The following is a 19,080-nucleotide window of genomic DNA, read 5'->3' on the forward strand; positions in this document are numbered from 1 at the left end:
AGCTTGTTTTCCCTGCTTTACGAAGGAGGAAGTGGAGACTCAGAACTCGAGTCGCCTTCTTAGGTCACACGGCTCGTTTTGTGCCGAAGCTAGAATTTGAGCCCCGTCCTATCAGACTCCCAAGCTGACTGTATCTTATTGCTTCTGTCTCTATAATTTATAAACAGAGAATCAGACAATCTCCGCATGTGGTGAGAATTTATCTCTGCATCTTCAACAAATAAATGCTAAGGTTGACTGTTGAGCTCTGTCCTAACTCTCAAGGAAAAAAAAAGTTCAAAGAAGAACTTTTTTTTACTTTTATTTTGGGGGTGGGGGTGCACATATAGGATCTTGGAGTGCCCAGCCCAAGATCACGCCCGCACCCCTTGCAGTGGGGGTGCATCTTGACGCCAGCTGCCAGGGAAGTCCCAGAAAGTGGGGGTTTTTAGTGTCAGCAAGCCTAGTTATGTCAAGTTGATAGAAGGCTCATAAATTGGCAGAAGGTCCAGATTTGATCTGTTTTTAGATGACTCTTACATTGTTTTTTCCTATCCTGAGATTATCTTCCCGCTACACCCTGCCTTTCCATGCCCCAATTTGAAAGGCCAGCATCCTTCCTGTTTGCTTTGTAGAATCAAAGGAGTTGTGTTAGCAAGCCGGTGCTTCTAGCGCCCTTCCATCAGTTTAGGAGGAACTTTTCTGGGCTGCTGTCACCCCGGCAGTGTCGTCAGAGTAGGAGTTCAGACCTGTTTCCTTTCTGGCTGGTTAACTGCTTATAAGCCTCTTGATGTAGAAAAGCCCATTTTTAATAAACCTACTGTCCCTACGCTTTCACTGGACTTGACCCCTGACGTCTCGTCCTGTGGGTTGTTCTAGCCCGTGTATCATCCCCTGCGGTGTCCAGCTCAGCCCGAGCAGCCCACAGCGCCAGCGTCCCCTTCTGCCCCGAGATCCTCGCTCTACAGCAGCTCCTACCTGCTCCGGACGGGTGGGTCCTCCGCCCCCGACTCGCAGAGCTCAGAGCCGCCCACAGACACTGCCGGGCCGCGGGACATGGACAAAAACGGTACGTCGGGCTTCGGAAAGCGCAGCCTCCAGTGCGCGTGCCCCAGGCTCCTGAGCTCCAAGCCTTGTCTCCTCCCTGAACAGAGGGCGAGGAAGCAGAGCCGGGCGACCAGCCCTCCGGCAGGCTGTCCGTCCGCGAGAGGAGGCGGCCCCGGGAGCGCCGGCGGGGCACGGGCATCAACTTCTGGACAAAGGACGTAAGTGGCCTGTCTGTGCCAGGCGTCCTGTGTGGGTGCAAGAGTCCCACCCGGCGCCCGAGGCTGCGTGTCAGGACGTGTCACGAGAAAGACAGACCGCAGGGGCGCGGGCTCGTCTGGGAGGCTCTGGCTTGGCCCCCAGGGCAGTGCCAAGCGCGCGGGCAGGGGGCGAGGGCGCGGCGAGTGCAGACAGACAGAGCCCTGCGGACGGAGCCGCCCCCGGGGCTCCGAGGGTGTGCAGGGAGTTAGCACCGCGGCATCCGTGCACGCCGGGCTGGCTGAGGACCCAGGGCTCTCAGAGTGTTGTCTGACTCAGGGTTACCCTTCCGAAGGAGAAGAAGGAGCGGGTGACTTTGGCTCCGAGCGAGGACAGGGCTCCGTGCGTCCGCGCCCCGCTGGCCTCTGCCTTTTGGCTCAGCCTGCACCTGACGTTTACGGACCGAGCGGCTGGGGTCAGGTCCCGGTGAGCCTGACGCGTTGGGAACTAGATGGCCGCTTCGATGAGGCTGGAAGAGGTGGTGGTCACTGTTAGAAGCGGTGGGTGTGAGCGTCCGGTCTCCATGGGAGCTCAGTTCTCTTCCCGCCGGACATCCGCTCGGGCTGCAGGAGGCGCTCCGAGGCGCTGCTGAGGCCGCAGCGATGGCCCCCTGGCCGCCAGCCCTCCCTGCCCAGGCGCGTGCTGACGGGGCTGACTGGCGCTGCCAGCTCTGTCTGTGACTGTGACCGCTTGTTTTTCTTCCGCCTGCCTTTCCAGGAAGATGAAACGGAAGTCCCAGAAGAGGTGAAGAAAGCGTGGGTAAGTGACCTGCAGTGAGGCTGCCCTGTGGGGCCGCCCTGCCTGCGTCTGCCCACCTAACAGAGGAGCAGGCTGCATGCAGGCTTGGGTCTGGGGTCGGGGGACGCTGCCCTGGGCCGTGCCGCCTGCTCGCCCGCGTCCCGTCTCCTTAGGTGGTGCGCTGGGCCGTGTTCCTGCTCGAGGTTTCCTGCGCCTCCAGCCAGGCTCTTAACTCGATTTCCGCCTCTGTCTCCTCTCCCTTGTGCTGTTGGAGCGCGTAAAGTCCTTTGAAATCTTGGGAAGAAGGGTGCAGTGATGCTGTTTCTCGCGCATCGGCATCCTCTGCACGCTGCAGAGGAGCAGAGGGCGGGGTGGAGACCGTCGGAAGTCACTTACACTTGCCTCTTGAGAGGAGGTTTCGCTCTGGCCTGAGCAGCTCCCAGGCCTGCACACCCGGCGCCCTCGCCTGCCTGGGGGTGGCTTGCGAGCGGCGGCTCCGTGCTCCTGAGCAGCACCCCGCGTCTTTCCTTTTTCTTCCTTTGGGCTTTTTGTTTGTTTTCTTGGCCGTGCTGCGTGGCTCCCGGGGTTAGGGTTGGGGGGTCTTCTCTGCCCGACTAGGGCTGGAACCCGGCCACCAAGTGATGCACCGAGTCCTGCCCGCTGCACCACGGGGACGTCCTCCTGCTGTTTCTCCAGGAGGAAGGGATTGGTCTGGCTTTGACCAAATGAATTGAGAGAATATGTGCGTTTCTCTTGGAAATTACTAAATAGATGGCCTTTTTTCTACCCTAAGTTATGTGACAGTATGTTATCAGAACATATACAACAACTCATCCTGAAAGTCAATAGCTAGTTCATTTTTAGAGAGGAAGTAGGAATGCTCTGCTGTCGTTGACCTGCCTGGATTGGGGTCGAGACCCAGAATGGTCAGGAGTGGCCTATAGAGGCGGTGCCATCGGGACCACTGAGAAGGGTGCAGCCCCCTCGTGGGGGCAGGGCTGCAGCTGGCTCACAGGGAAGGGCTGGGGGGGCGGTGTGGGCACAGATGCCCGAGGAGGCCCCCGGGGCAAGGTGTGTGCCCGTGACCGCAACCTCATTCCTGGGGGTTGCCAGGGCTTTGGGAGACAGAGTAAGCTGTGACTGACACCTAATGGGAGAGCCCGAGTGTGACTGCAGAGCTTGGACATGGCCACCGCGTGTGGAGGGGAGTCGAGGCGGGCAGCTCCACACAGGAGCCCAGCGGGGAGGCTTAGGCCGGATCCCTACGGGGAGGTCACAGTCTCCGCGTTTCTGAGCTCCTTGGTGCCGGGGCACCAGGCAGGGATGCCGAGTGTGGGCTTAGGAGGGCAGGGTGTGCGGTGAGCCCGTGCCCCGATGCCAGCCTGGCCCTGGTGAGCTCTTCCCCGGCTGCCTGTGCAACTGGGCAGGTGTGATGCCGGGGTCCCTACTGGCCCCCGGGGCAGCAGGCCCGGTCCCCATGGACCCTGGGAGTCCATCCCCGGTCAGGTGGGAGCTAGAATGATCCCAAATGTGTGTGGATGTCTCTCCTCTCAGAGACTAGAGCCTGGTTAGAAAACCTTTGTTGCCTAACCCTAATCTGTGTTGATGTCGTGGGCGTCTGTTTCCTGTCGTGTAGCTCAGCTAGAGAAGTGGCGCTGACATGCGTGTCCGGGTACGATTTACGACTGGAACGGCCCTGGGTGCTCTCAGTTCTGGGTGAGAGGAGAGACCCCGTGCGGTTCCGTGGGGTGACACAGGAATGCGTCCAGGCCCCACGTGGTGCACCCATCGAGGCAAACCCCGGCCCCCTGGAAAAGCCACGAGGTGCTGAGACCACAGGTGGTGCAGTGGTTGCGTCTCAGCAGCCCCTTGGCGCCGTGCTGGGAGCAGGTCTGCATGGCTGTCCGTGGGAGGCGGGTGCCCTCCCAGAAGTCCTCGCCTGTCTTCATCTTGGAAGTGAGGCCGAACCGAGTCTGGGTTTGACGCGAGGGAGGCGGCTGCCCCCTGGCCCCGGGGCGGGCTGTGTGCTCAGGGCCCTGCAGGCTCTGCACCTTTTCTCACTTGAGCCTTCGGCCTGCCTTTGTTCTGTTTACGCTGTTTGGTCTCCCTGTTCTTGTTTCCCAATCCCCAGGCTGGTTCCAACGTGTGGTTGAATTCATCACTAGAGGGCACACGTGTCTCGGAGCCGTGGTGAGCAAGAGCCATGCCTGAGGAGGCCGGGCGGGAGGCAGGTGACGTGGCAGGGAATCCACGTCCGTGCAGGGAAGCTGCCCGCCTCCCAGACGTGGGCACCTTGGAGCTGGGAGGAAGTTAGAGAAAGCCTGAGTGAGGGGCCTTGCCTCACAGGGGGAGCTCTGAGGCCTGGGCCAGCAGAGCACCCGGGGAGCGAGCGCTCTCCAGGCGGCCCCCGGCCCACTTCAGGAGCCTCTGTGACTGTGCTGGGGCCGACCTCACGTCCCCTGTGGTTCCCCTTCCCTATTTAGGGACACAGATGAAGCCTGATGAAGAGGCTTAGCAGTGGGGTGTGGAGGGCTTCCAGGCTCAGAAGCTTTGCCCCGTGGAGGTGGGTCTGCCAATGCCTGGCACGCATCTCTCACACCAACCCAGAGGCTCTCCAGACCCAACGGTCTTCGGGTTTTTCTGGAGGCTTCATCAAGTGTATAATTCGTTATTACCTCAGTCTCGACCCCCTCTACCTTCCCTCAGAAGATGGAGGGTGAGTCTAGACGTTCCTAGCTGGTTTTCTTGTTAAAGTATATTAACGCACAGTATGTGTGAGCTTCAGCTGTGCAGAGTAGCGATCCACAGTCTTGGAGATTATGCCCGTTTACAGCTCTTGCAGAACGTTGGCCGTACTCCACGCGTCATGCAGCCGTCCTTCCGGCCTCCTACCCCTTGGGAGGTGCACCTCTCACTCCTCCATCGTCGTCTTTTTACTGAGCAGGTTCCGTGTTTGAGTTGAGTTGCTGGTGGCATTGTGCCTCCTCGCAGGAAGGAAGGTTCCCTTGAAGGGTGGCTCGGAGGCCGCGTGAGAGTCTGATCCATGTCCGGGGGAGCGCTCCCCTGCTGCCCCAACCTGGGCGTGTGTCTGTCCACCAGGATGCGGTATTCCCGTCTTCCACTTAGGAAGGTGCTTTCCCCCTACATCCCTGTTGCTTTCTGGCAAATCATGTGCTATCATCTGAACAAATCATGACACTTGACCTTCGAACGGCAGCGTAGTGTCCCATCCAGAGTGGACCATTGGTCTGATGATGCCTCCTCCTGGCGAGGCCTGCCCAGGAGACGTGCTGAGGAAGTGCTGGTCAGAGGGCGCTGAGATCCCTGCTGGAGACAGCTGGTGAGCTCGTCCAGGGGCACGTTGGTCCAGTGCTCCAGAAGGCGTAAGCGATTAGGTCTAAGACTTTCAAACTGAATCAGAGAGAGACCCAAACTGAGGTTTTTCCAGCAAAGTTAGGCTTTGAACTAAGCTGTAACAGAAAATGAAACTTGCTCTGGGAGCCACTTGGCTGCGGGAGTGTCTCTTATACCTGAAGCCACTGCACGCGTCTCCCCTCCTGTCCCTTGTCTTCTGGAGCCACTCCACTCATGGAACAAGCCCTCTGAGGTGCCCGCCGTGGGCAGGCCGTGCTCAGGGTCAGGGTCAGGGCCCCTGTCCCCAGCTCTCAGCTGGTGTGGGGGCGTCCCCATGGGAAGGCCCTCTGGTTGTGGAGAGCTGGCTCCTGGAGCTCCCCTGATGGCTTCTGGGAAGGAGACGCGGCCTGTCTCCGACCTCATCTATAGGTCTTTGACGGCTGGGAATGTCATGGACAAGGAAGCCTGGTGTGCTGCAGTCCTTGGGGTCACACAGAGGTGGACACGACTTAGTAACTGAACAAGTGCCATTCTAGCCATCCGCAGGCTAAATCAGAGTTCCATACAGAAGAGCTCCCAGAAATACGTTTTCCAAAGAAAGCCCCTCCTTAAGGAAAACAGAGAACACTCAAAGACGTAGTAACACTCAGCAAAGTCGGTCCAGGCAGAGGGAAGCAGAGCTGAGCCAGCGTCTGAGACCGCCTGCAGACAGCCAGCTCCTCAACACAGTTCCTCTCTTCTAACAGTCTCACGGTTGTTATGGAATGTTGGCCATACCCCGCGTGCTGTGCGGTGGTCCTTATGGGTTTGTGAGTTGGAGCTTTGGTCAGTCTAAAACAACAGTCATAGGCTTGGGATTTTAGAACCAAAGGGAGCTTTAAAACTTCTTGTTTTCCTTATTTATTGGCCACACTGCACGGCTTGCAGGACCTTGGTGCCCTGGCCAGGGATTGGATGCGTCCCAGCAGTGAAAGCACCGAGTCCAAGCCCCTGGAGCTCCGGGGGTCCCTGAGCGCCTCCCTTAGAGCTCACAGGAAGCCCCAGGGGAAGTGCGCACAGCTGTGTGTGGACCCTGCAACTGAGTATGCACCCGTCGCGTGTCTGACGCAGTGTCACGGCGAGAGGAGCGCAGGCCTGGCCCAGCAGCCCAGCTGCTCTGCAGGAGATGCTTGCATTTCCTTGCCTGTAAACGGGGTTGATGATAGTGTCGACCTCTTAGAGTCGTGAAATGAAAAACACTTAGTACACTGAAATAGCTAGAGATGAGTCACGGCCATTCAGACTATTTTCTGAATCTTGGAATACTCTCACTGACCTGAAGACACTCTGATTTTGAGGTTGGCTGTTAAGTTATCCATAAAGGATGGACTTTTTGGAGTCAGAGAAGTAGCCCCGGCTCCAGCATGTGCCTGTGCTCTGAGAGTGGACCTGATGGGTTTTGAGAAGTAAAGCTTAAAGGGAATGCCAAGGTGCCGGAGAGCCAGGCAGAGCCGGGAGGAAGGCGAGCTCGGGGCGCCTGTGTGTGCCGTGTGCTCAGCAGCCCCCAGGCTCTGCCGGCCGCCCTCCCGCTCCTGTGCCCGCCCGCCTTCCCGCTTGTCTGCACACGCGCACACACTCACACAGACGCACGCGCCACCCCCACTCGCTTGGAGTAGGTGGCAGCCTCCCCTCCTGTTCGCTCGAGTTTCCTCAGCCTTACTCCTGGCGCTCTGCTGGGCGCTGTCCCCTCCGTCAGGCAGGACTCTGCCTTGTTACCCAGCCTGCTGAAGCCCCTTCATCTGCTGGCAGGCGCCCAGCGGGTTCTGTCTGCACCCCCGCTGGGTAATGTCTTTGCTGTTCTCCTTTTAGGTAAAAGCCGAGGCCTGTTTTGCTTTCCCTTCTCGCCGGGGCCCGATTGCCTAATAAGGTAAAGTATGTCCCAGACGAGCTGAGCTGTTGAGACAGAACAACCGTCTAAGTTTAGAGACCCGGTAGGTAAGCTCCGGACGGGACAGCTTATTTCTGTAGTCAAGTAGTATTTTTCACATTCACTGGAAAACCACCATCATCTTTTTTTAAGCAAGCCACTCTCCCTTTTAATTGAGTGAAAAGATAGTAAAATATAGATCTTCCTCCCTCAGCTTCTTTGTCTTTAGCTGGAAAAGAAGGGGAAGAAAGGGAAAAGGTAGTTAGCTTGTCCCCAGAATGAGAGGGCTTGCGAACCCTGAGAAATCTGATACAGTGCTCCCGGGACAGATGTAACGGGCAGGGCTGTGTGGGCAGGGGACCGCGGGCGGGGCGCTGGGGGAGGCGGCCAGCGCCTCTGTCCAGGCCGCCCGCGGGGCTGCTCCAGCCTTGCCGCCACGCTCGCTGGGACCGCCTCGCCCCCCACGCGCTTCTGCTCTGCACCCGTAGTTCTTAGGATCCCGCGGCTGCTGGGTTGTCTATATATGGGTCACGTCTGTGCCTGCCTCCAGCCAAGCTGGAGAAGCCAGCCTAAGAAGTTTCTTTTGGCATTTTCCTTTTAAGGACTCCATCAGTTTTAGGTCACGCTGTTGCCGAGCAGAGCTCAGTAAAGTGCACGTGTACTCCTCTCAGACCCTGCAGTCTGGGGTCCGCGGCCCCGTCACGTCAGTGGATGCTGCCTCAGGCAGGAATCTGTCAGATGGAGTAAACTGACCTTCAGGGCGTCTGTGTGGCCCCCACTCAGAGGTCCAGGGATGCGGAGGTTCATCGGTTGCTGAGGGGAGGACACTTAGCCTCCGAGCTTTCCACTTACCGGGTCTCTCCCTCCTGCCTCTGGCCGCCTTCATGGCCTCCAGTTTCGTCACGACCTGTGACCTTGCACCTCGCTGTTAGAGGTGTGAAACGCTGCTGCAGCTTGTTTTCTGCAATCAGGCGTGTGCTCTGCTACAGAAAGCATGTGACGTACAGACGTGCGAGAGCTTCTAGGGCAGGTTGTCCTGTAGGGGTCGCTGTGGGCGAGATGCTGTGCCTGTGTCCGTGGGCGGGGCCGAGGAAGCCAGGCCTCCCTGTGCCCCTGAACACAACTGTCCTGCCCCTGGGCTTCTGCCCGCCGCCCTGCACAGTCAGGGGTGAAAGCCTCCCTGATCCGAGTTCAAAGCCAGACTTGACTCTGTGTGTGAGCTCACATTTTTCGGCAGAGGGAGCTTCTAAAAGTCCGCCACGTCGGTTGAGGAGAAGCCGCTTGCACGTGGGTTGACCGCGTCCCCAGCCGCATCGCCTCTTGTGCGAGGACATTGTCGTTCAGCAGCCCCCGCCCCGCACACCCCCATCTCCGCCGCCGTGGGCCTTCAGGACACTTCCTGGGGTCCACCTCTGGCTGCCTCATGACGCCTCCTGGTGTTCTTGGCCCCAGATTTGCACATTGAAACACACTTCATTTTCAGTGATTTCCCTTTGTCTCTTCTCCGTGTTTTACTATTGATTTTTTGTGATTTTAGCTGAGTTTTACCTCTTAAGAATTTCATTTCAGAATAGTCATAGTTGGTGGGGAGTAGAAAATGTTTGTTACAAGAGGTGATTCCTACCGCTATAAAGAGTGAAAATAAAGTTGTTCACTCAAATGAGATGATTGTTTAACATTCCGGTGAATTTCATGCAGTGTATTTCCTAAGAGCTTTATATCCCGAGACCAGCTAATGGCTTTCGTAAGAAGAAGATCGTTTTCAGCTTGGGCATTCCGGGCCCCTGTCATTACCATGATGACAGTTTTGTGTGAGGCTGGCTTCAACGCCCTCGGGTTCAGCTCTTTCATGGATGGAGTCAGGCTGCACTGGCTTTGATTGTGGGGAGCCCGCAAGGGTAATTGCTCCCTGTGCAGTGCAGTCTGGAGGTTTCCTTAGTTACAGGAGTCTTCATTTCTTCTGGAGACCTTTAACCATGGCTTAGGCCTAGCTAATGTCAGCCTTCTAGCCCCATGATTGAGGTAACAAGCTTAGTGGGGGATTTGCGGCTCTTTCTCAGCAAAGGAAGTGTTTATAGATTCGCCCCGGCAGGAATGTCGAACTTGAGGCACTGACCGATGTTACGGGTGGAGGGGTGGGCTGGTGGGGCCCTGACTGATGTTTCGGCTGGAGGGCTGGGCTGGTGGGGCCCTGACTGATGTTTCGGCTGGAGGGCTGGGCTGGTGGGGCCCTGACTGATGTTTCGGCTGGAGGGCTGGGCTGGTGGGGCCCTGACCGATATTTCGGCTGGAGGGCTGGGCTGGTGGGGCCCTGACCGATGTTTCGGCTGGAGGGCTGGAGGGCTGGGCTGGTGGGGCCCTGACCGATGTTTCGGCTGGAGGCCTGGGCTGGTGGGGCCCTGACCGATGTTTCGGCTGGAGGGCTGGGCTGGTGGGGCCGTGGTCACTGTCTATCAGGCTTCGTTTTCTCCAGCTCCATTTTCCATCAGGCAAACTCGGGAATTGGAGCAGGCATTCAGGGGCCTGAATTTCTCTCATAGAAAATCGTAATGTTCTGTCCAGACGTAGCGCTCGAGGGACACAGGTGTCCGCACAGGTGGCCAGAGCACGCGTGCTCCCTGCGCTTTCAGAGGTTTCGCTTCCTGACAGCCCCAAGTCTTACACTGTGAATTACGCCAGTTTCCATGGCTACTGAGAAGAAAGAAAGGACTTGTAAAAAGCGCTTTAGCAAATTAATAGTTCAAACTAAAACACTTAGTGTGGGCCTGGAGCTTATAGCTCCAGTTATATTCCTGAAATCTTTGTCGGGTTAGAGAAGCATCTAGAAGGAAATGCTGTGTTAGGATATTCTGTACCAAGTGAAAGGGCGCCTGCCGTACAATGGAGCTTTGCCTGGCGCTGGGGGACTCAGAGAAGACCTTCACCGCCTCGGTGGTCATTGGGCTGTCGTCCCTGAGCGCTAAGGTCGCCCTCTGTCCAAGCGTCCGGCTCTTTGGGGGGTCTGCACTCTGGGCCTTGGGGGTCAGGCAAGTGCTGGGGCCTGTCCTGCGGGGGGTAGGGGGCAGCCTGGTCTTCGTCTCGGCACCAAATGCTGCCAGTCTGGGCTCAGCAGACTTTGTGTGTAGGGTCTGATCGTCCGTATTGTCTGCTTGGCCAGACACTTGGTCCGTCTCAGCCGCTCAGCGCCACTGTTCCAGCGAGAAAGCAGCTATGGACAGCGTGTCCTGAACGGGCGTAGCTGTGTTCTGACGAAACTTTTCGTACGAAGCAGGCTGGACTTGGCCTGTGGGTCAAGCGTCAGGTGACCGGCTCGGACAGGCTGCCGGTGGCCGCGTGCCTCTTGGTACCCCTGTGCCTCCCGTCAAGCCCCACCTTGTCGATGCAGCGTTTTTTCAATTCTTGAGCATCACCGGCAGTGTGTGGGCAGGGGAGTCGTGCAGGAGGCAGCCGTGTCGTCTGTCCTCACCTGGAAGCGCACTGCTGCAGGGCACGCAGCAGAACTTCCCGGAGGGCAGTGTCGAGGACGGAGCGTCTCCACGGAGCTTCCCTGTGGTCTCACTTCACGGCCTGCTGGGGAGAAAGCCTGAGATGACGGTCCCGTCTGCCCCTTGCCAGCTCTTCCCATCCGAGCCTGTCCCTTCCCACCTCCTGAGGCCTCCAGCCACAGTTTGGACACAGGCAGTCACCTGCTGAGTGACAGGTTTAGCTCTCTGCAGACTCTGACGGCACCTAAGCCCGTCTCTGAGGCTCCCAGGTGCCCAGGAGGGTAACAGTTGTGGAAAACAGCCCTGGGGTCATGGGTTCATCTAGAATGGCTCCCAGCTCTCCCCTCCTCGGTGCACAGCGTCGCCCCAGAAACATCACAGGCGAAACGGAACTTCCCGACAGTAAGGGGCAGGGCAGGACCTGGGAGACCGACCCTGACTGTACCATGAGTTACCGCATGTTGCTCTGTGAATAAGCTACTTCCTGCTCTGTGTTCAGGTCAGTCCTCTGAAGAAAGTGTCTTCTAGAATTTACCTCCCCAAAATACTTTTCTACTGCAAGCTACAACTGAGCTTGGGCCTTCCCTGGTGGCTCAGTGGTAAAGAATCCACCTGCCAATGCAGGAGACTTGGGTTCAATCCCTGGGTCAGGAAGATCCCCTGGAGAAGGAAGTGGCAACCTGCTCCAGTATTCTTGCCTGGGAAATCCCATGGACAGAGGAGCCTGGCAGGCTACAGTCCATAGGGTCTCAGAAGAGTCAGTACTGACTTAGTGACTAAACAACAATTAAGCTTAAAGGAATAAATTTGATTTAGATTGTAATTATTACTAGAAAACTACTTCAAAATAGATTAGTTCACAAATATACATCTATGAATAAAAATATGTAACTTCACTTGTATTCAAAACTTGGTATTCAGTGACTAAGTCATGTCCTACTCTGCAACCCCATGGACTGCAGCTCACCAGGCTTCTCTGTCCTTCACCATCTCCCAGAATTTGCTCAAACTCATGTCTGTCAAGTTGATGATGGCGTCCAACCATCTCATCCTCTGTCATCCCCTTCTCTTCCTCAATCTTTCCCAGCATCAGGGTCTTTTTCATTGAGTCAGTTCTTCGCATCAAGTGGCCAAAGTATTGGAGTTTCAGCTTCAACATCAGTCCTTCCAATTCAGGACTGATTTCCTTTAGGATGGACTGGTTGGATCTCCTTGCAGTGCAAGGGACTCTCAGGAGTCTTTTCCAACACCACAGTTCAAAGGCATCAATTCTTCGGTGCTTAGCCTTCTTTATGGTCCAACTCTCTCATCCATACATGACTACTGGAAAAACCATAGCCTTGACTATGCAGACCTTTGTCAGCAAAGTGACATCTTTGCTTTTTAATATGCTGTCTAGGTTTCTCATAGCTTTGCTTCCAAGGAAATGAGCAAAATAAAGTAGAATTTTTTTAACCAACAAAAATATGAAAATATTTGGAAAAGATAAAGGCCAGTTTGAGAGGATTGTGAGATGAATCGCCTCATATTTCATGTTGGGAATACAAATTAATACTTTAATACTTCTCTTTAGAAAGCAAATTGCCAAGCTATCAAAGACCCCGAGTTGATCCAGAATTTTCATTTTTGGGACTCTGTCTCTAGAAACAGTCCTAAATATGATAAAGAAGAGAAGTGTTACACGCAGTCATTTTCAGCAGAGGTTATATAATACATACGTGGCTGTATAAACATTTGTTTATTCAGTAAATGCTCACATGCCTGTTACATGGGAGGCGTTTGTTTGGTGCTTTTGAACAGAGCAGAGTCCACTTAGCAATTATGTTAGTGGGAAAATGAAAACCACCGAAACGTCCTTTGTCGTGGCGGCAGTTAGGCAGACGGTGCCTCACCCTCGCAGTGGACACCGTGAATCACAGCTTGTGTTTCATCCCCGACGGCCAGCTCTGGGGGGTTTCCTGAGAAGAGACAGGAGTCGGGCCGCTGGTGGCGAGTGAGCTGCAGAGGCCGCACAGAGCCCTGGGTGAGTGCGTGTGGGGTGCCGCTGCAGGGGCCGGTGCACAGTCCCGCACAGTCCCGCCGGCAACGTGAGCGTGTGCACGCGGGCCTCGGACTGAGTCGCCGAGTGCTGGTGGCCGTGTTCCCGTGGCGGGACTCAGGGTGCCCCGCTTGCTTCTGCTCTTATGAGCCCCGGTTGCTTCTGTCATTTTTTTCTAAGTGCTTGGGCAGCACAGACATTGGGAAAGCAGAGGCTTGAAGTGAAGTGCAAGCTGCTGTCTGGGCCGCGCCCCGCCCTCCAACGCTGCCGGTTTCTGCTGTGTGGACCGTCCGCATGCTCGCCCTGGCCCTTAGAGGCCCCAGACACTGGGGGTCACAGAGTTATTTCTGGAAGGTACTGTGGAAACAATCCCACCCCAACTTCCTTATTTTACAGGTTGAAAGTCCAGAGCCCCAGAGTGGGCACAGCTTCTGAGCCATCCGGGAGCTGCAGGGGCCGCCCGCCGTCGGCTCCAGGCTGCTATCCTCCCCTGGGCCGGGCGCCTTCTGGGGCGGAAGTGCCGCGGTCTGGCTCCAGGGACAGCGGCCTCCTCTGTGGATCGCACGGGGAGATACAGGCAGGGTTTACACACAGGCCCTGCGGTTGGGGCTGCTACTGCCCAAGCTTATCACCGTGTCAGAGTCATCTGCCCTCCGTGTCTCATTTCCCAGTACACCCAAAGTTTCAATCCATACAACTTCCAAACAGTAGGAATATTCCTCCACTACAGTTGATTTTGAGTTTGAGCTTTGGAAATATTTACTGATTTTTTTCTGACTTGTGATGTTAGGGGAACTGAACTGCTGTTACTTGAAAAGTAAAAGCCATTAATGATACAAGTAAATTGCAAAGGAATGGTAGTCAGATCGGCAGCAGCAGACCCCAGAAGACAGTGTGGTGCCTCCGCCGTGCTGAGGGGGAGCAGCTGCGAGCCCGCTGCTCTTCGCGGCGACGCAGCCACGCAGCAGGCACAGAGTGAGGCGGTGCAGGCACGCGGGCTGACTCAGCCCATGGGCCCTTCTGGCACGAGGACCACGTGTTTCTCAGCAGAAGGGAAAACAAACACAGAGGGAAATGGGACAGAAGAGAGAAGATGTGTGGAACATGGTGATAAAGCCAATTTTTCTTAATGTTTAAACTTGGATCTGGAATTCTAGAAGCGATGTAATGTTAAAGGTGTAAAAGTGCCCTGCAGTTCTAGTTTTAAGCAGAAAGAGGCTGGTTAACTTCATACACTTCTAAAGGGAAAAATGCCTTAACTATTACACCATTACGTAAGAACAGCCACTGAAATAACATAGAAATAGAAGGTACAACTCCCATCAGTAGAGGGAAAGTAGGACATTTTTCAGATTAATTCACTCCATCCAGTGGAAGACAGGAAAGGAGATGAAAAGGAGCAAAGGGGAAAAGAGTAAGTAGGAGATTCAAAACCAAATGTGTTCACAGTCTTGATGAGCATGAATTTACCCGTAAAGCCAGGCAGACACTCAGGTTGAATTATTACACTGCATGCTGTCTTCAAAACGGTAGTGAAGGGTTAAAAATAAAAGTATGGGGGGATGTATGCAGATGTTCCCCGAGAGGAAGCTGATACGGCAACATTAATAACCATCAAAAGATAATTTTAAGCAAAAGACATCAAATGACAGGGAAATACTTCTTAATTGTGAAAAGCAGCCCACAAGGGGGTTACCAAATAATGGACGGTAGACACCGAAAACATGGTCTCAAGATTCGTAGAGTAAAAGCTGTCAGGGTAGCAAATGAATAGTACGTCCACAATCAGAGCTGCAGAGTTTTACACACCTCTCTCAGAAACTAGTTATGTCAAACAAACGCAATCATCTGAAGGACATAAAAGATTTGGAGAACATAAATGGCCAGCTTGTTCTGGTAGCTACACCAGGCACATGGGGGGTTGTATCTTGAGGACCACAGTGAATTAAAAATCAGCTGTATGCTTTCATTCATCAAGTATTTATCGAGTACATGATACTTAACATCCATTGTCCCGAGCACTTGAAATGCAACAGTCAACAGAGAGCCTGAGCTCGTGAAGCTGACCTTCAACAGGGAGAAGGCAGAGGTGGCGGGTGGGAAAGAGCAAGCACAGCGAGGAGTATTAAATGTCAGACACGGCGTGAAAAAGAAGGAGTTGCATGAAGAGGATTGGGTGGAGAGAGGACACGCTCTGTTGCCAGGTGGGAAGTCGGAATGAATCTTGTTGACTGAGAGCAGAACAAAGAGCTGAAGAAGGTGAGCAAGTCAGCCACAAAGACATCTGGAGGGAGAGTCGTCCAGACAGACGCGTCAGCTAGAGCCAGGCCTTGGGGCACTGGAGGGGAGAGCTTCCCTGCTGGTCTGGGGGTAGGAATCCACCTGTCAGTGCAGGAGACTCGAGTTCGCTCCGCGGTCGGGGCATAAGCCCCACAGCACAGCTGCTGAGGCCCAGGCACCCTAGCCAGGGAACACCGATGTGCAGCATAGCCAAAAATAAGTAAATTCAACTGTTGTAAGAAGAACTGGCTCTTTGAAAAGATAAACAGAATTGACAAACCTTTAGCCAGACTCAAGAAAAACAGCAGGCCCAAATCAAAGAATGAGAAAGAAACTCCAGTTGACGCCACAGAAATACACAGGATCATAAGAGACTATCGAACATCTGTGTGCTGTTAACAGACAACCTGGAAGAAATGGACAAATTCTGGGAAATGTTCCATCTTCTAAGACTGAACTCAGAAGAAACAGAAAACGGGAACAGATCAGTTACCAATAATGAAGTTTAATCAGTTACTTCAGAAACTCCCAGCAGATGAACGTCCAAGACCAGATGGCATCATGCGCGTGTGTGTGCGCGTGCGCGTGCTCCGGGGCCTCCATCGTGTCTGACTCTCTGAACTCCTGTGGGCTGTAGCCCGCCAAACTTTTCTGTCCCCAGGATTTTCCTGGGAAGAATACTGGAATGGGTTGCCATGCCTTCTCCAGGGGATCTTCCCAACCCAGGGATCAAATCTACTTCTACATTGATTGGCAGGCGGATTAGCTCTACCAACATTTAGAGAAGAGTTAACACCTGTTCTTCAGTTCAGTCTCTGAGTCGTGTCCAACTCTTTGCAACCCAATGGACTGCAGCGTGCCAGGCCTCCCTGTCCATCACCAACTCCCCGAGCTTACTTAAACTCATGTCTGTCCAGTCGGTGATGCTATCCAACCATCTCATCCTCTGTCGTTCCATTTTCCTCCTGCGTTCAATCTTTCCCAGCTTCAGGGTCTTTTCCAATGAGTCATTTCTTCACATCAGGTGGCCAGAGTATTGGAGTTTCAGCTTCAGCATCAGTCCTTCCAATGAATATTCAGGACTGGTTTCCTCTTCAGAAACTCTTCCAAAAAGTTGCAGAAGGAGGAGGATTTCCAACTCACTCTGTGAGGCCAGCATCACCCTGATACCAAAGCAGACTGAGGTATCACACACACACACACGTTTGCAGGCCAGTATCGCTGATGAACACATTATAAAACCTCTCGATTAAATACTAGAAAACCAGATCTAACAATACATTTAGAGAATCATATACCGTGATCAAGTGGGACTTTTCCCAGGATGGTTTAGTATCCATAGACAATATGATATACACCACGTCAACAAAGTGAAGAATAAGAACCATACGATCATCTCAGTAGAGGCACAAAAAGCTTTTGAAATAATTCAACATCCAATTTTTATTAAAAAAGCCTCCAGAAAATGAGGAGAAAGAAAACTTAGCTCCACATGATAAAGGCGGGTTATGACAAGCCCACAGCTTAACATCCTACCTGATGGCGAAAAACTGAAAGCTGAGAACGGGAACAAGACCAGAGTGTCTACTCTCACCAGTCACTCCACATAGTCTTGGAAGTCCCAGCTGCAGCAGTGAGAGAAGAACAGGAAATGAAAGGGATCCAGACTGGAAAGGAAGAGAGTCAGTGTTGCAGACAACCTGCCACTCTGCACAGGGCCCTGATGGTGCTGCCGGGTAACTGCTAGAGCTCAGTGACGCTGGCAGCGTTGCAGGACAGAAAATCAACACACGGGAATCTCTTGCATTCCTGTACACTATCAATAAAAGATCATAAAGAAATTCAGGGAGCAACCCCATTTACCATCGCAGCAACGAGAATAAAATGCCTGGGAGTAAACCTTCCTGAGGAGGCAAAAGCCCTGCGTCCTGCAGAGGCCGAGGAAGGAAGCGGAAGATGACACAAGCAGATGGAGGAACAAACCACCTTTATGAATGTTTCGCTCTGCCTCCTGAAGCAGAGGAGACGGGCAGCAATAAAGGGGACCCAGTTACGCTTCAAAGCTTTTGCATCGCAAAGGAAACCATCGACAAAACAGGAAGACAGTCCACTGAACGGGAGAAAATAGTTCCAAGCGACATGACTGATGAAGGGCAGCATCCTAAATGTATAAACAGCTTATACGACTCAGCCTCACAAGAGCAAACCACTCAACTAGAAACGAGCAGAAGACCTGGGCAGACATTTTTCTAGAGAGGATACAGATGGCCAACAGGTACATGAGAGGATGTTCAACATCATTAGTCATCAGGAAAATCTCAACTAAAACCACAGAGAGGTATCACCTGTGTGCTTAGTCGCTCAGTCACGTCCGACTCTTTGCAACCCCGTGGACTGCAGCCCGCCAGGGGAATTCTCCAGGCAAGAATACTGGAGTGGGTTGCTATGCCCTCCTCCAGGGGATCTTCCCAATCCAGGGATCGAACCGAGGTCTCCCGCATTGCAGGCAGATTCTTTACCATCTGAGCCACCAGGGAAGCCCATGAATACTGGAATGGGTAGCCTGTCCCTTCTCCAGCAGATCTTCCCTACCGAGGAATTGAACCAGGGTCTTCTGCATTGCAGGTGGATTCTTTACCAGCTGAGCTACCAGGGACGCCCCATAAAAACAACTCAATTAAAAAACAAGCAGAAGACCTGAATAGACCTGAATATTTTTCCAGAAAAGATACAGAGATGGCCAGCATCATTAATCACCAGGAAAAGGCAACCTAAGACTGCAGTGAGGCATCACCACACACCTCTCAGCACTCCTGTTGTTGAAAAGAACACAAACAAGACGATGAGGACGTGGAGAAAGGGCCCCCACACACTCAGACCATTGGCGGGAGTGTGACCTGGCGCAGCCACCGTGAAAAGCGAGATGCTGGCAACGGAACTATCATGTGACCCAGCAGTTCTGCTCCGGGATATGCACCCAGAAGAAACAGAAGCGCGGATTTGAAAGATAGCGCATCCGTGTTCATAACAGCATGATTTGCAGTTACCAAGGTACGGAAGCAACCTAGGCGTGTCAGCAGAGGAATGGGTGGAGGGGGTGGGGGTGGGGGTGTGTAGAGTGGAATGTTACTCAGCCACAGGAAAGAATGAAGTTTTGCTATTTGCAACAGCGTGGATAGACTCGGAAGGCGTTGCACTGCGTGAAACGTCAGAGGGAGAAAAGTGTGAAACCCAGAAACTAAAGCAGCAGATTCCCGGCTTAGAGAACAACCCAGTGGTTACCAGCAGGGAGAGGGAAGGGGAAGGGAACACTGGAGCAGGGGATTAAGAGGTTAAACTACTATCTGTAAGCCAGCTACAAGGGTATGTTGTACAGCACACGGAATATAGTTTTTTTATTAAAACTATAAATGGAATATAACTTTAGAAATAGCCAATCATTTTATTGTACAGTTCAGTCGCTCAGTTGTGTCCGACTTTGCGACCCCACGATCCCAGTGCACCAGGCCTCCCTGTCCATCACCAACTCCCAGAGTTCACTCAAACACTTGAAACATATAATATTGTACTTGAACTCTATACCTCAATGGAAAAAAGTATTCTGGACATATGGGATGTGAGGAAAAGAGGGGTCTTGGCAACCCCAAGGTCTTTGGTCTGAGCAGCTGCAAAGCCCGAGTTGCCGGCAGCTGGAGGCCGCAGGCTGGGGAGGCATGCAGGGCCTGGGTGGGGGCTGTTGAGCTCGAGGTCTCCATTGGTGCCCGCCGTCAGGCCTGTGGCGCGTCTGGGTGATGCTTAAATCCATGAGGCTCTGTGAGGGGATGGAAAGGTACTTGAGACAGGAGAGGGTCAAGGACTGAGCTGGGTCCACTCCGCACTCCAGGGAGGGCCTCGGGCCCAGGGGCCGGAGGGACCCGGGGAGTGGCGGTGCCCCGTCCCGTGTGAGTGGGAAGAGTGCACCACGGAGACAGTGGCCGCAGCACTCAGGGCTGCTCACG

At 54.0% G+C, this 19,080-nt stretch overlaps 1 protein-coding gene across 8 annotated transcripts in view; it reads left to right on the plus strand.

Annotated features, from left to right (window-relative positions):
- Window positions 1–19,080, plus strand: part of PPP1R12B (protein phosphatase 1 regulatory subunit 12B) — a 167,377-nt gene that overhangs the window by 111,472 nt on the left and 36,825 nt on the right. For 6 of the 8 annotated variants that reach the window (XR_015142915.1, XM_086343014.1, XM_086343013.1 and 3 more), the window contains 3 exons: window positions 859–1,048; window positions 1,132–1,244; window positions 1,999–2,040. Coding sequence is in view for 7 of the 8 variants with exons in the window: in XM_086343014.1 (XP_086199140.1) it covers window positions 859–1,048; window positions 1,132–1,244; window positions 1,999–2,040 (345 nt within the window). In the remaining variant the exon portion in view is untranslated. Of the gene's footprint in view, window positions 1–858; window positions 1,049–1,131; window positions 1,245–1,998; window positions 2,041–7,221; window positions 8,943–19,080 lie in introns of those variants that run through there. The other 2 variants (XM_086343016.1, XM_086343018.1) reach the window with 1 other exon arrangement.

The sequence above is a fragment of the Bos grunniens genome, chromosome 16, assembly GCF_055505025.1.
Source record: "Bos grunniens cultivar Pamir isolate PY7600 chromosome 16, Bosgru_T2T1.0, whole genome shotgun sequence".
Taxonomy (NCBI): domain Eukaryota; kingdom Metazoa; phylum Chordata; class Mammalia; order Artiodactyla; family Bovidae; genus Bos; species Bos grunniens.